At 41.2% G+C, this 16,261-nt stretch overlaps 1 protein-coding gene across 1 annotated transcript in view; it reads left to right on the top strand.

The window, feature by feature from the left end:
* The window catches only part of LOC124712451 (max-binding protein MNT-like), a 121,002-nt gene extending 108,072 nt beyond the window's left edge, over positions 1 to 12,930 (top strand). The window contains exons 6-9 of the mRNA XM_047242746.1: positions 1,593 to 1,743; positions 7,668 to 7,832; positions 10,584 to 10,855; positions 12,330 to 12,930. Coding sequence (XP_047098702.1) covers positions 1,593 to 1,743; positions 7,668 to 7,832; positions 10,584 to 10,855; positions 12,330 to 12,482 — 741 coding nt within the window. The 3' untranslated portion in view covers positions 12,483 to 12,930. The remainder of the gene's footprint in view (positions 1 to 1,592; positions 1,744 to 7,667; positions 7,833 to 10,583; positions 10,856 to 12,329) is intronic.
* Positions 12,931 to 16,261: the final 3,331 nt, after the last annotated feature.

Genomic DNA, 16,261 nt, shown 5'->3' with positions numbered 1-16,261 from the left:
GAGTAGCAGCCTGTCCTTTTCCTAAGTTTAAATCTCACATATATCCGTGAGAATAATGTATGTATTCCTCGGTGTTGTAGAAACGTTTTTAAAAATATATATCTAATGGTTTTTATAATCATTATATTTGCAGGCAATGCATTGTGTATTACTTTACATTTACATAACGTACTTTTCTGATGCAAGGCATTGCCATTTAGTTCTTTACAAAAATTATTCCTACTGCTAGCGAAACTTTCTTTCCAGTACGTCAACATGTTTTGCTCCATCTCAAATAATCACCGGAAATAATAAGATGTATCATTCACACTGCTGTGTTTAGATATGCTCTTTGAATTGAAGCATCACAATTCTTGGCAGTCTCCTCGTTTTCCGAATTGTGCATTTCTCCATTTCACACCCTATTTTCTTTTTAAACTATTTTGTAACAACACACTGTGCTTTTAGTCTGAGAAGCACTCAGGTGGTAACAGTTAGAGATGTCACACAAGTGTGGATAGTGCAGTATATAAAATTCTGTAGCTGTTGATTCACTAGGTATCCTCATTTGGGAACAGTTTTAATTGCACTTAGGAGGATACTTGGTTTGGCTGCCTCTTTGATTCCGTACTGCTTGTAGTTGACAACAGCTCTCTTTATGTAGCTTTTGCTGCAGCATCTAAAAGCATTCCTCAGCTTTGAGATATAGTCTTCAATGCCAGTGAAATAGGATTAAATGAAATAACTACTTATTACCCTTTCAAGAGATAGAATTTCGTGGGATCGATGAAATATCTTCTTTCACATGTTTGGTATGGAAATCACTAATGTATTTGTAATTTATCAGGAGACAAGGAGAATGGATGGTATAAATAGGTTAGTCCTTACATCAGAAGGAGAACTGTCTTTAGAAAACTATAAAATTACAAGAGTACAGAATGGTCAGATCATACTTACCTTCCAATAGCATTCCAATACTGTCAGTAGACAAATGGAAAGATAGAGAGAACTGTTTGTAGCCTTTGGAAATGTTAGAAAAGAGGGATAGATTTCGGAAGGTTGGGAAGGACGAGTGGATCGTTCAGACCCCAGGCTGAGGGAAACCACCACCCTCCCTTGTTGTGTGGATGAGGGGAGATGAAGATGTCAGCTCTCACCCCTCAGAGGGAAAAAATAAAAAACATCCAACACGTGACTGCTGAGTATGTGCAACAAAAATACGTCCTGGTGGTTTTGTAGGTATTATGTTGCTCTCCATATGCCTGAGTATCTCAAACCATAAAGCAATAAGACGAATTATGAGCAAGAATAAATTGGTTATTTATAATATGTTACAAAATAAATAATATGAATGATTGACAAAGTTGGAACTTACGACAGATCAGCCAGTTGCAGCATCCACTGTTAAAAAGCTGTAATTTTCAAAGTATTTGCTCAAATCGGCCTTCCAAACCGCAATCCAGATTATTTAAGTCAATTTCAAATGTGGCTGATTTAATTTTTTTATTATATGTGTAGAAAAAGATTCGAATGAAGCACGTTTATGATGAGATTTTTCTGGTATACTGTAAGACACGTGACTCTGCAGCAACACGAATGTTTGGGCTGTACAGATGGTGAGTGCAGCACCGGGCCTCGCGGCAGCCCTGGTGAGCCCTGCCATCCAGCTGCTGGCGTCATCAGGCCTGCGTGTGCTGCCAGCCGAGCCACAGCCGCTGTCGCTCACCGTGCACCACCCGCAATCTTCGTCACACCATCATGCAGGCACGTTATACACGTTATACTTCGGGCAGAGCTCGATAAAGTCACATTTGCAGGAATTAATTTCCAAGTATTTGAAAGCCATGAATCTAGGTGTCCTTCAGAACACTTATTACAGATAACATACTGTTTTCAAATGAAAGTTGTTGTCATCAGACATTTGATATATTTACTAGCATATGAGGTCTTTTCAGAAAATTTTGGACCATTGTCCACAGAATTTTTCTGTGCTTGCCTTTTACTTATTGTGCATGGTCTTCTTCGAAATAGTCTCTTCTACAATTGATACACTGCTCCCAGTGCCGTTTCCACTTTCAGACGCAGTCTCAGTATGCCTCTTGCTGCATCGCTCAAAGCACTGTCTGTGAATTTTCTTTTATCTCGCCTATCGTTGCAGATAATTGTCCTTCCAGTGGGGCTTTGAACTTTGGAAATAAAAAAAAGTCTGCAGGGGTCAGGTCTGGAGAGTATTGAGGATGAGGCAGCACAATGATTTTGTTTTTTGTGCAACAGTCATGCACCAAAAGGGATGAACGCGCTGGTGCAATATTGAGACGCGAGAGCTGTGAGGTGTCTCACTACATTTCAGGTCGATCCCTTCTCACATTTTCTCTCAGGCGTGACAACACATCCCGATAGTACCATCAGTTAACAGTTTCTCCTTTTGGCACGAATTCGTGATGAACTAATTCTTCAAAGTCAAAGAAAACCGATAGCATGGCTTTGATATTTGACCTGAGCTAATGCACTTTTCTTGGTCTTGGAGAACGTTTTCTGCTCCATTGTGAAGACTGAACCTTGATCTCAATATCATAACCTTAGACGCACGTCTCATCACCAGTTATGATTCTCTTAAGGAACACCTCGTTCTCATTTGCGTGATCCAAAAGCCCTTCACAGATTGCGAGGCAAAGGTCTTTCTGGTGCCGACTTGTGAGCCGTGGGATGAATTTTGCGGCAATACGATGCATTCCAAGATGCTGTGTCAGGATTTCGTGATGTGTTCTAACTGAAATGTTACATTCTTCTGAAATATCTCTGTCTATCAGTCTCCAATTGGCCTGCACTATTTCATTGACTTTCCTGACGTGGGCATTATTGGTAGATTTCAAAGGGCCTTTCGAAAGAGGGTCATCTTTAACTTCTGTCTGGACATTTTTAAACTGTGCGAACCATTTGTAACACTGAGTATGGGTTACGCACTCATCACCGTAGACTTCCTGCATCATTTTGTGAGTCTCTGTGAAGGTTTCCTTGAATTTCACGCAAAATTTAATGCAGATGCAACACAACGTTCTACCCAATACACCACTGAACAATAACTGACATACAACAATGAAACGTTTGGCAATTAAACATTAAACAAAGGTGCGTGCAAGAATGCCAACTGCATCTCACTCCAACACACCATTGGCGCAAAATTACAAATGTTCTATAATTTTTTGAACAGACCTCATATAAAATCCTCCTGTAGACTTGTCCATGCATCAAATATGTGCTACTTGGTACTCGTGCATAATTTCTGAGGTTGTCAACCCACTTTCTGTTAAGTATTTACCTCTGTCCTTCCTCATCTCTTGGAATCCCACAAAGAAGTTTTCTGGCCTGTCCATCACCCCTTCACCCGGCTATATGTCTTGTCTATCGCTATTTTGTTTTCATTACAGTCATAATTACTTTTATCACTCCAGCACCAAACCTTCACCCTTCCCAATACTTTCCATTGTATATCTCAAAAATCAAACAATGGAAACTCCATGCAGGAATATCAGCAATGTAGGAAAAGACAGATTGCTACTTACCATAAAGAAAATGCGTTAAGTTGCAGACAAGCACTATTAAAAGACACTTACATAAAACTCGGCCACAGCTTTCCTCAGTAAAACACACACACACACACACACACACACACACACACACACACACACACACACACACACACTCTGTTAATACACACAGGCAAGCATACCTCATGGACGCATTACCACCAACTGCAGCATCTGAGGAGGCTGGAATGCAACCATCACATTAGATGCAAGCAGCAGGTGAAGGGGGTGGGGATGGTGAAAGGATAGTAGTGTGTGTGTGGGTGTGGAGAGAGATGAACGCTGTCTGGTAGAGCGTGCAGAGACTAGAATGCCAACAGGGCCAGAGTCAGAAAGTTGTGGGGAAGGGAGGTGGAGAAAAAAGGAGCAAAAAAGGGGAGGAGTGGGGAAAGATGGCAGGATGCATTACATTGGCAGAGGGTGGCAAATAAAACAAGGTGGGAGCTGAGAATGGGGAGGAGATGACAAGATGGATGGGGTGGAAACTAGGTGGAGGGTGTGGGGACAGTAGTTACAGTAGGTCGAGGCTCGGATGATTATGAGAGTGGAGAATGTGTGTGCGGTTCAGAGCAGCTGGTGATGGAGGGAAGGATCCAGATGGTTTAGGTAGCGAAGCACCCACTGAAATCAAGTGTGTTATGTTCAGCTGCTTGTTGTGCCTCTAAGTGGTCTGCTTTGCTCTTGGACACAGTTCGGTGATCTCTGTTCATCCTGATGGACAGCTTGTTGGTAGGCATAGCAATATAAAGAGCTGTGCAGTGATTGCAGCAGAGCTGGTAAATGGCATGGCTGTTTTCACAGATAACCTGGCCTAGGATCAACCAGTGACAGGACTGGAATAGGAAATGCTGGGTGGGTGGATTGTGTAGGTTTTGCACCTGACTCTTCCACAGGGATGTCATCCTTGTGGCAAGGGTTTGGGATTGGGAGTGGCATAGGGATGGTTTAGGATGTTCTGGAGGTTGGGTGGGCGATGGAACATCGCTTCAGGTGGGGTGGGAAGTATCTCGGTTAGAATTTCCCTCATTTCGTAGCATGATGATAGGTAATCAAAGCCCTGGCGAAAGGTGTGGTTCAGTTATTCCAGTCCTGTGTGGTACTGAGCCACTCCTTTGCGGCCAGTTCTTGGAGAGGGAGAGGATTGGGGGTGTAAGGGGAAATGGCATGAGAGATCTGTTTTTGCCTGTCTCTGAAGGGCTTGGTGCGAAATTCAGCACACTGAGCAAGAGAGTTTTTGTCATTGCAGATACCCCATCCCTGGTTTTCCAGGCTGTACGGGAGGGATGTTTTGGTGTGAAAGGGATGACAGCTGTCAAAATTCAGGTGGTGGTTGTTGGTGGTGGTGGCTGTTAGTGGTTGTTGGGTTTAATATGGACAGAGATGCAGATGGAGCCATCAAAGAGGAGGAGATCAACAGCTAGGAAGGTGGCATGTTGGGTTGAGGAGGACCACGTGAAACAAATGGGAGAGAAGGCAATGAGGTTATGAAGGAACGAAGATAGAGTGTTTTGGCCCTGAGGCCAGATCTTGATGATATCATCAGTGAATCTGAACCCCTCTAGGGGTTTTGAGAGGCTATGTGATCTCCTCTAGATGGCCCATAAACAGGTTGGCATAGGAGGGTGCCATGCATGTGCCAATGACTGTTCTGCAGATTTGTTTATATACCTTCCCTTCAAAGGAGAAGTAGTTTTGGGTTAGAATAAAGTTATTAAGATGTATGAGGAATGAGATAGTAGGTAGGGATGTTTGTGAATAGGGAGGTGGTGTCAACTGTGATGAGTAGGGACCCAGGAGGTAAAGGGGTGGGGATGGTGGAGAGACGGTGCAGGAAGTGGTAGGTTTCTTTGATGTGGGAGGCTAGATTCAGGCAATTGGTTGGAGGTGTTGGTCAATGAGGGCTGAAATCTTTCAGTGATTGAACAATAACCAGCCACAATGGGGTGTCCAAGATTGTTGGGTTTGTGGATTTTGGGGAGCATGTAGAAGGTTGGTGTGTGTGAGGTGCTATAAGGGTGATGAGAGAAATGGATTCAGAGGAGATGTTGTGGGAAGGGCCTAGGGCTTTAAGCAGGAATTGGAGGTCCTGCTGAACTTTTGGGATGGAATCACTCTGGCAGAGTTTATATATGGAGGAGTCAGATAATTGACAGAATCCTTCTGCCATGTAGTTACTCTGATTCATAACAACAGTGGTGGAACCTTTGTCTGCAGGTAGGATGATTAGGTCAGGATTTGTTTTGACACTGAAAGGTTGGTGTTCCGAGGAAGGGATTTGGGGAAGGATGGTGAGGCTAAGTTGGAGGTGTGGGCATGTGGGGGGGGGGGGGGGTCATGGTTGGATGGTGGTATGACCTGGAAGAGGTTGGATGCAGTCTCAGAATTAGGGTGGTTTTTGTTGGAGGGATTAGCGACAAAGAAGTGCTTTGATTGCAGGGATTGGCAGAATGAGAGTTGGTCTTTGTCAAGTCCGCATGCTTAAATTGGATGTGGGGATAAAGGTAATGCCTTTGGATAGAACTGATATTTCTGTGGAGCTGACGGTTTTGGTGGAAAGGTGAACAACAGTGTACGGGAATGTTTTCGCTGATGGAGAGTTGGTAGGGAGTGCAAAGACAGATCTCTCATGCTATTTCCCCCTCACACCCCCAATCCACCCCTCCCCAAGAACCGGCCACAAAGGAGTGTCCCCTTCAATGCTCAGTACCACACGGGACTGAAACAACTGAACCATATCTTTCGCCAGGGCTTTGATTACCTAACATCATGCCGTGAAATGAAGGACATCCTACCTGAGATACTTCCCACCCCTCCTAAAGTGACATTCAGTCAAATCTCCACAACATCCTGGTCCATCCCTATACCACTCCCAATTCCAAGCCTGTGCCACAACAATCATATCCCTGTGGAAGAGCCAGGTGCAAAACCTGGTCAATCCACCCATCCAGCACTTTCTGTTCCAGTCCTGTCACAGGATTGTCCTGTCCCATCAGAAGCTGGGCCACCAGTGAAAGCAGCCATGTCATTTACCAGCTCTGCTGCAATCATTGCACAGCTCTTTATATTGGTACGACTACGAACCAGCTGTTCACCAGGATGAACGGCCACACCCGAACTGTGGCCAAGAGGAAAGTAGACCTTGTGGCACAACATGCAGCTGAACATAACACACTTGATTTCAATGGGTGATTCACTACCCGAGCCATCTGGATCCTTCTCTCCACCAACAGCTTCTCTGAACGGCACAGGTGGGAGTTATCCTTACAACACATTCTCTGCTCCCATAATTATCCCAGCCTCAGCCTACTGTAACTACTGTCCCCACACCCTCTACTTAACAGTTTCCATCCCCTCCGTCCTGTCATCTCCTCCCCATTCTCACCTTACACCCTGGTTATTTGCTGCCCTCTGCCAATGCATCCACCTGTCTTTCCCTACTCATCTCCCTTTTTTGCTCCTTTTTTCTCCACCTCCCCTTCCCCACAACTTTCTGACGCTGCACGTATTGGCATTCTAGTACCTGCACACTCCATCCTTTTCCCTTCCCCAGCCCCTCCAGACTGTCGCTTGCATCCAGCAAGACAGTTGCATTCTGGCCAGAGTTATATGTCTCTTAGTTGCGTCTGTCTGCAAGTTAACTGGTTTTCTTTACGATAATTAATAATCTGTCTTTTCGTATGTTGTATACCTCCCCATTACACCATCTGGTTTTGAATGGTTGTTGCATTAAAAATTTGTGTCTTACCTCTACGAGCCAAGGTTGGTAATATATATTTATTGTAAACTTCCTATTCCAGACACACCATTAGCTCAATTTTGAAAACTCTATTCAGTTTATTAAAAGTGCTCGTGCCTGTTTTACTTACTATTTTATTCCTTGAGCTGACCACCCAGTTGTCATCAGCTGCCCAAATTACAAGCTCCTCAACTAGTTTCGTGACACCATTGTTAACTTTACTAGTTTTTATTTAAAGAGACATTCTGTAAATAATTATGTAAGCTTCATTTCTATTGTTTTCCAGCTTTAAACACTTTTGTTGGAACACCATCTTCTCTGGGCATCTTAATGGTTTGTACACTGAGAGACTTTTCTCAATTTAGGTGTCGGTACGGAGCGGCTGCGTGAGTCCCCTACTAGTGCGGCGATCTCATTGCCGACGTTACACCTCACTAACAAGATGGTGGCCTTGCCTGGAGGTGCAGAACTGAACCTACTGCCAGCCAACGGCACTCGCAAGCACCCACCCCTGGCCACAATTACTGGAGGTAAGACACAGGATTCTAACTTCAGGAATTACTGGAATGAGTTGTTACTTTCAAATGAAGATGATATTGCTTTTATTGATGTTGAATGTGATTTTGTGCGGAGTAGCTGATAGTTAATGACTGATGTGGTAGTTACAAAGTTTTCCTTTTGTCAGACATGTAGCCCCAAGTACATTTCCTCTGATGAAATTTTACAATCACCATGTTATTTTTTTTAACGTAGTCCAACATGAACATAATACTGCATAAAAAGTTCTCGGTTCACTTACTGCGTCAAATTTGGATAAAATCCCAAGCTTTTGATGACTACCTCCGTCATCTTTGTCGGGGTAAAACTGACTGTCACGGACCAGTGAGGCTTCCGCTTTTATAAGCGGTGGATGGCTTCTCATTGGCTGGATGACGTCACAGTGAAACCGGCGGCCTCACCGGTCTGCGACAGTCAGTTTTACCCCTGACGAAGATGATGGAGGTAGTCATCGAAAGCTTGGGATTTTATCCAAATTTGACGCGGCAAGTAAACCGAGAACTTTTTATGCAAGGACTCTGTCGCGAAAGACTTTATAGTCATGAACATAATACTGCTTGTAACATAATTTTGTCATATTAATTAGCAATAATAAAATACAAAAATTACCACAAAATAGTCCGCCCCGGTAGCTGAGTGGTCAGCGTGACAGACTGTCAATCCTAAGGGCCCGGGTTCGATTCCCGGCTGGGTCGGAGATTTTCTCCGCTCAGGGACTGGGTGTTGTGTTGTCCTAATCATCATCATTTCATCCCCATCGACGCGCAGGTCGCCGAAGTGGCGTCAAATTGAAAGACCTGTACCAGGCGAACGGTCTACCCGACGGGAGGCCTTAGCCACACGACATTTCCATTTTTATACCACAAAATGGAAGCTCAAATCACTTTAAAGTCGGTGAGATGGCTGTGGTTACCAGAACAAACAAATGGATGTATAGAAAATAATTACTATACCAAGAATTTGGAAGAATTTAAACTTCAGCAAAGATATGTTTCTTTTTGTGAAGGCTAATTAGAAAAAGTAAGAAAGGAGATGATGTTGAGAGCTAGACGATGTGAGTCCGAGAGTATGTTTTTGTAATAAGCTTCTTGAAGAGAACAAACAGGAAATCAGAGAACATGTGCTGGTAACAAAGGGGTAGGGCATGAGTAGTCAGGGAATACCAGAAGTGCAAAAATAAATTGATGTTATTGTAAGGAGAAGTAACACTGAAAAAAGAGGAGGCTGCCCAAAACTAACAGGTATTACTTCACAGTTTTTCTTTATCCATTTCATTAATTCTGCTGCTGTGCGGTATGGAACTAAACTGGAAAAATCTCGTTTCCCACTGAGAAAACAAAACTGAAATTATTACTTGCTGTTACTAAATAATATGCATTACGTGGAACAGATTTCACATCTGACAATTACTGAAGTGAAAACAATGACATTTGGGCTGACAGGTACATTGTAAATAAGTGATGTTCAAATTATAACTTTTGTTTAGAACTTTAGAATAAAGTTCTAACTTTTAGAACATTTAAAATTGTATCTCATTCAGGACAAAGAGTGTGATCAGGAGTAGTTTCAGATGGAGGGATGGTGAAAAACTGCTCTGAATCCAGTATCAAGAGAGATACCAGATACAACCTGTTGCATCTGTGATTGGAGAAACAACAAATAACAATTGGTGTGAGTTCCAAAATTCTGTTTATTGCCAACAGTTCCACAATAACAACACAACATGGTGCTTGATCACGAGCAGCATCTGGACTGCAGAGATCCAAGTCTGGTATAGTAAACAGTGGTAGTGTAGAGTCGTTCCGGGGTGCAATGTCGAAGTCCATACTCGAGTCTGCTTGTCGAATCTTGTTATGATTGGCAGTGTGGCCTCATGTAACTACCTCTTGGGAGGACGCCAGCCGAGGTTGCCCTGACAGCGGGGAGGCAGTGTGTGAGGCCCATGCCTGAGCTGTACAGCTGTGCAGGGCTGCGCAAAAGCAGGGCATGCCGGCCGTTGGCTGTATGACGTAAAGACCACAGCCACGCAGCTGCAGGTGCCACGGTGTGGGCATTGACTATACCACACAACCAGTGATCCAAGTGTACTAATGAACCACAACATTTCCAACATTTGAAATTCAGTTGGCGTAATATATACTGGAAGTAAACAATGGAAACAGTTAATAGAAAAGAGGAGAGGAGGGGGGGGGGGGGGATGGAAAAGAGGAGAGGAGGAGGGGGGAGGGGGGAACTTAAAACAGTATGAAATTATAAACAGAGGCCAGACACTGAGTGGAAGATGTGTATAGAGTGTAAGTGGAACACACAATGGAGTAGAAACAGGTGAGAGGTGGCAGAGTGAAACAGGTTTATATTAACACCAGTTTAAAAGTAACTTTGAGCCATAGGTTTTATCTCTAAAATTTTAAGAGTCTCGATTCTCAAGACCCAATGAATTAAATAAATACTGGCGTATATGCCATATTTTCTAATATCTGTGATTCCTTCACCTGAGGATTGATTGTGTGTGTGTGTGTGAGAAGAGAGAGAGAGAGAGAGAGAGAGAGAGGGAGGTGGGGGGTGGATCCGAACGTTCTTGTGATAGTGCGTGTGTCACTGCATTTGTTCTCATTTCTTTGTTCAAAATTGTTTTGCCTTTTTATTGTATTACATTTAATTAAATAAGAAGTATGTATGAGCCTTGTAAATTTGCCTTATGCTTTATTTACTTTATTGCATAGGCATCAGCTTACCAAATGGTGTGCTGGGTCCCCATCACCCAGTGCAACACGCTGCCGCAGCCACGCAGCACACTACGCACCATCATGCCGGTGTCACACTGGCGACCAAGTCGGTGCCTGCAGGCATCACCCACGTGGTGGCCCCTCTCGGCAGCCACCCTGCGCACACGGGGCTGACGCCACTCGTCACGCCTGTCACTGTAGTGTCTCAGGGATCGCAGCAAGTAGCTCACATACTTGCAACTCCACAGCCGATTGGTGCGGCTGGGAAGGTATGTGAAATGTACATTTCACAAAACGTTTCGTTGTTGCCCATTAATCTTTTTCCATCATGTGGATGATCTGATTTGACTTTGGTGTACACGGTGTGATAATAAATCTCTGGACACCCTTCTGAACACCCTCTATCAGAACTTGATCTGCAGATTTGGGGTACATAAATGTGAGTAGAGTGTGTGTGTTGTGGACATATTTCTGTCAGGATAACGGATTTGCGTTTAAACAGGTCACATCTGTATCAGTCTAAAACAAGTTACAGTGGTACATTCAAAGCATTCTTTAATTTGTGGGACAGTGAAAATTTTTTTGGAGTGATGTCTTGGTACATGGTGGGCCACTCTGGTGATAACCTGGTGATCATATTTGGAGTTCAGCAAAGAAGTGTTGAGCATACAACATAATTTGCTGAAGATGATAATGTGATGGTGGTTGGCTTTTTATGGTTGAGCTTTGAGCACAAAGCTTTTTAACCAATACCAAAAGGAATGCAGTTGCAATAGGACGTGTGTGGTAGTGTGGAAGGACAATGTTCAGGGGATATGAGGTTCAGTGTCTCGTAATTTTTGAGGTGATTAGAAATGAAGCACTTTCTCTTGTAGGGCAAAGATGCAGAAAATTGGACTATTACTTTTTTAATGAATGCATGCACATTAGTATATTTTCCACACATCGACAGCAGTTTCTTTTTTATGTATCTGACTGAATGCTCTTTCCCGCCAAGGATATTTGATTTTTTTTTTTTTGTGCTTAAGGGGAAAGTGGGGGAGATTTCTTTCACACTCCGATCTGACATCTGTGTTGTATATCTTTGGAATGATGAAGAGAGTAGATTGTGTGCCAGATAAATTGTTCCAAAAGTTCAACAGCATCTCTTCATAAAGAATGAAGACAAATTTTACCTTCTTTGTGTCATAACATAATGGAAACCCTTCCTTCAACATTAAAAACTGTAACAGCTGCAAAAGGATGTCCTAGTTTAGTTAACATGGTTGCGTTTTTGAAATGAACAGCAATATGCGCTTATAGACTTTTTCCCACATAACATTGTTTGCACACAAAAAAGACTGAATTTCTCTTATTTTTTCCAATTATTGTGTTTTGGAAATTAGATTTTAAATTACAATCTAATTGAGTTACTTACTGAGAGTCTGCAGGATCTATTTGAAACTGAATTGGGGAAAAAAGTCACCCTCCTTGCAGACAAAAGTATTACGTTTTACAGACATAGATATCAAGCTCTTTAAGACTTAATTCTTTGTACCTCAGATGTACTATACCCCTAAAATGTATCAATACACAACAAAGACGTTTTTCTTTGGAATTTATTAAAATTCTTTGTCCACATTTATGTTCATTAGTTGCTTTGCAACACGTTTCCCTTTCCTGTTTTCACAATTGAGTTATTGCTCTTCCTGTTATTGTAGATTCTATTAGTTTCTTAACGTCATTTTGCCTTTTCATTTGTAGGTTATGACGACTGCTCCCTTGTTGAAGTCAGTGGGTCCTATGCCTCTCGTTAATGCGCAGTACCTGTCGGCTGCTGCACTCGTGAAGCCAGTGGTCGTGGTGAGCTCACCGTCCCAGGCGAGTGCTCTGCCGCCCCCTCATACAACTTCGTGAGCTCCACTGGCCGCGATGCAACACACTGGTGGCTACTTCACATTACATCCAATCTAAGGAGGAAGTCTACCAGAGGCATGGGGATTGCAGTGCAGATATACTATACAAAACTTTGGTTCCCTGCAGAGACTCGTATTTTGTGTGTTGGAAGAGGGTGGTGGACTTTATGCAGGGAGCTTTGTGCTGTAGTGGAATCTTCCCAAGTCTTGTTGCATGTGGCCATAAGAAGCAGATGTTGATTTGAGTGGGGTAACATTGAAGGTTACAGAGAAGTGAGACTGAGTGTGCCCATGTTAATGATGTGACTCTTCACAGAAATGATGGTTACTGCTTTGAGAAACTGTAAGGAGGTGGGCCATTCTGGCTACAGGTGCTGGACATAATGAATATACGTGTGTGTGTGTGTGTGTGTGTGTGTGTGTGTGTGTGTGTGTGTGTGTGTGTGAGTGTGTGTACGCGCGCGCGTGGGTTGGGGGGGGGGGGGGGCACGGGCACGCATGTGCGTCCAAATATAGTGCATGTGCTGGAACAGGGCTTCTACAATCTTCAGTATGCAATCATATCATGAGAAAAGTCATTAGCACCAAGGAAGAAAATTAAACAGTGCTGAATGTTTGCAAGGAGTTAAGTATACACTATGAACAGTGGCACAACTTTTGCACAGTTTTTGTGTTCATTCTGTTAAGACAATTTTGGCTCAGAAAGAGCTGAAAGAACTGGAGCACGGTTGACTGAGGACTGTCAGATTGCTTGTGAGCGTTATAAATGGTTATGCAAGGTGTCGGGGCATTAAAGATTGTTGTAGTAAGCATTCATGTTCGTGATTGTTGATCACTTAGAACCACTGTGTCTCTTGAGATAATAAGCTGACTTCTGTACACTTGTGTAGGGTAACATTTTCATTGTCATTTGTTTTGAAATACTTGTTCTGTAGTTAACATCAAAGTATTCCCCTTTGTTGGAGAGATTTGTATTTGGTACCATTTTGATTGGATGGTTTTCTTTTATGCAGCAGTTGTCATGTTAGGAGTAATGTCTGTGTTTTTTATTTGAGAAAAAATATTTGTAGTTCTTGCATTTGAGAATATAGAAATACTTTCACTTAGGACGTTGTTATATGTCATAATTATGTAGGACTTCACAGAATGTTTGTCCCAAGTTGAAGTTAGCAAGACTTTGGTATGTTCCTGATTTATTTTAAGCTGTCAGACAATTCAGTTTCAATGTCTGTAGAGGATCTATTTAAAAGAAAAATGTTCTGGGATATTAAATTAGTCATGCAACAACTCTGGATCAACTGTTGCCTTTTATTTTTCATTGGATTACTGTCAGTTCATAACAACAGAAAATCATGACCACAGCTGCTACTAGTTATTGATTATTCATGCAAGCAAGAGAAAAACTAAAATGTGTTTCTCTGTTGTTTATATATGGGTGATTGTAGTTTACAAATTTGTCATGTGACATTTCCATGTGGCACATGGCATTTGAAACATTGTCAGCTGCTTCGTAGAGTAAGATTGGAGCCCAGATCTATGAACAGTTATGTGTAGCTACACGTGTCTACACTGAAAGCTAAATTTGGTTGAATCTTATACTCTGAATGTATCTTATCCGTAAAACAGTCACAGAACATATGGAGGAAAAGAACTTCTAGAAATGATAAGTGACAACCACACTACTCCCTCACCTTTATCAGATTTGCAATCATGTGAGGAAGTTGACAAGTATGTGCCCATTCAAATGCTAATAAGATAGCAGATATGTGTATATATTTAGCATGAATATTGTAAACCGATTATCACACTGGTAAGTACAAAGTTTTTTCGGCGTGACATTAATTTAATTTGAATGTGTGTTTATCATAGGACAGTCTCATTAAAAAAAGTATTAGTAGCCATTTGACAAGTATATGATTTATTTTGTAAAAAAGTACTTGCCGTATTAGAAAATGTAAGCTATCTTTCCATGTCACTATGAATCTATTTCATCAGATTGAGCTGTATAATCATTGCAGTTATGTATCATTTTTATTAATTAATGTTTACTGCCAAAAAATTAATTATGAAGATTTGCTATTAAACACATGGTTTAAAATTTTGTCATGTATTTATTAAATTTCCTTTTGTACTGCAGAAGACAGAATTTGAGCAGGTATTGTTTGCAATGTCACATTTGTGTGGTGCTTGTGTTGTTGTTATTTATTGTTTCATTTGGGTGTTTTGGACTTAACACTGAAACTTAAATATGTGGAAAGTGACTATGAAATATAAAATTCCCGAATTACGCCCTGAGCATTTTTGAGAATAAATGTGTTACTGATGTAATAAAGCAATATTAATGTACTGAAAAATGTTTGTTGTTGAGGTACAAAACTAGTGACCCTCGTAAGAGTTCTAAGTGAAGATCAACATATTCTTGATGTTGCAATCATCTGTCTAGTGTCTTATTGATTGATGATCCAAAAATTGATGTTTAGTATGTATTTAATATTTTTAAATAGTTTTGTAGGCTGCATGCTATTTCTAAGATGAGAAGCACGTGTTCCATGAGTGCGATATGCTCTTTAAATACATTCCGGTGGCTGAAATTTATTGTTTGTATAGTATATATTGTTACAGTTAGCAGCATATTGTTTACATGGAAGAGAGAGAAGTACCCATTTGTCGGGTCCAAATTAGCTTGTTGGCTATCTCATCTTAACTGTTGTATGGTAATTTAGAAAGCATCAAAATTAGATCACTGGAAAACAAATGTACATTCCATGAAATGTTTAAATTTTTTATTGTAACTGTTTGGATAGACTTTGTGGGAAAGAGTTTGGTGCTTCTCTACCCTACCAAGCATCCACTGCTTCAACCTCATATTATTATCTGCAGTCTTGGTTCGTTTTAGTTGATGTGTTGATTTCTGTGGTTCGCAAATGTCTCCAAAACATGAAATATCAGATACTTGTTTTAAAGTAAAATATACTGCCACTTTTTATCACTGCCATTATTTTCTGGCTGTATGTTTCCAGGAAACTCCAATGAATGATGTTTAATTTTGTGAAACATTAGTAAAGAGTTAATTGGTGTTATGCTGAGAGGAGTAAAGCAAATAAAACTGTAGCCTCATTTGGAAAAATGGAAAGATGGTACAGTGTTTACACTGGCTACTTATGATTGAATTGTTGATTTTTGGCAGTGGGTAGAAGTTATAGTGCCTGAAGAAAAATTGCACAATTACTGAACAGGGTGAATGTTTAATGTTTTGACTTTTATGTACAGAGTAAGCATATTCTGTTAGATTTCACTATTCGGCTTGTTAACATAAATGAGCTGATGAAGTTTCAGTATTTGTGAACTGATAGTATGACAGATTAACATTATAGTATGTAAGCAGGAACATGATCACAGATTATAAACTATTTCCTTCTTCCATGGTTATTAAACTTGACTGGTGGTGCTTTGTGTTAATTACAATACTGCATGTGACTGAAATGAGTAATAAATATTGTGTGAGAGGCAGTATCTCATAGAACATATTTAAAGTATGTAGAAAGGCATATTGCCTATGTATGTTTTCTGTAAATAGAGAGAATATCAGTTTTTGTTGATCAGCTGTTATGTGTATTTACGTGTAAATAGAAGAACTGAAGAAAGATGGTGTTGTTTTAATGCTGCAATAAAGTGAATAACAAAAAAAAAAAAGTAATAATAATAATTTTTGGCCTTTAATGCATTTGTTACTAGTATTACATAAATCATTCCAATTACCTAACCAGTATTTCCAGTCAT

This window comes from Schistocerca piceifrons, chromosome 8 (assembly GCF_021461385.2).
Source record: "Schistocerca piceifrons isolate TAMUIC-IGC-003096 chromosome 8, iqSchPice1.1, whole genome shotgun sequence".
Classification (NCBI taxonomy): domain Eukaryota; kingdom Metazoa; phylum Arthropoda; class Insecta; order Orthoptera; family Acrididae; genus Schistocerca; species Schistocerca piceifrons.
The sequence above is the reverse complement of the archived record's forward strand: the minus strand, read 5'-3'. Positions and strand labels throughout refer to the sequence as shown.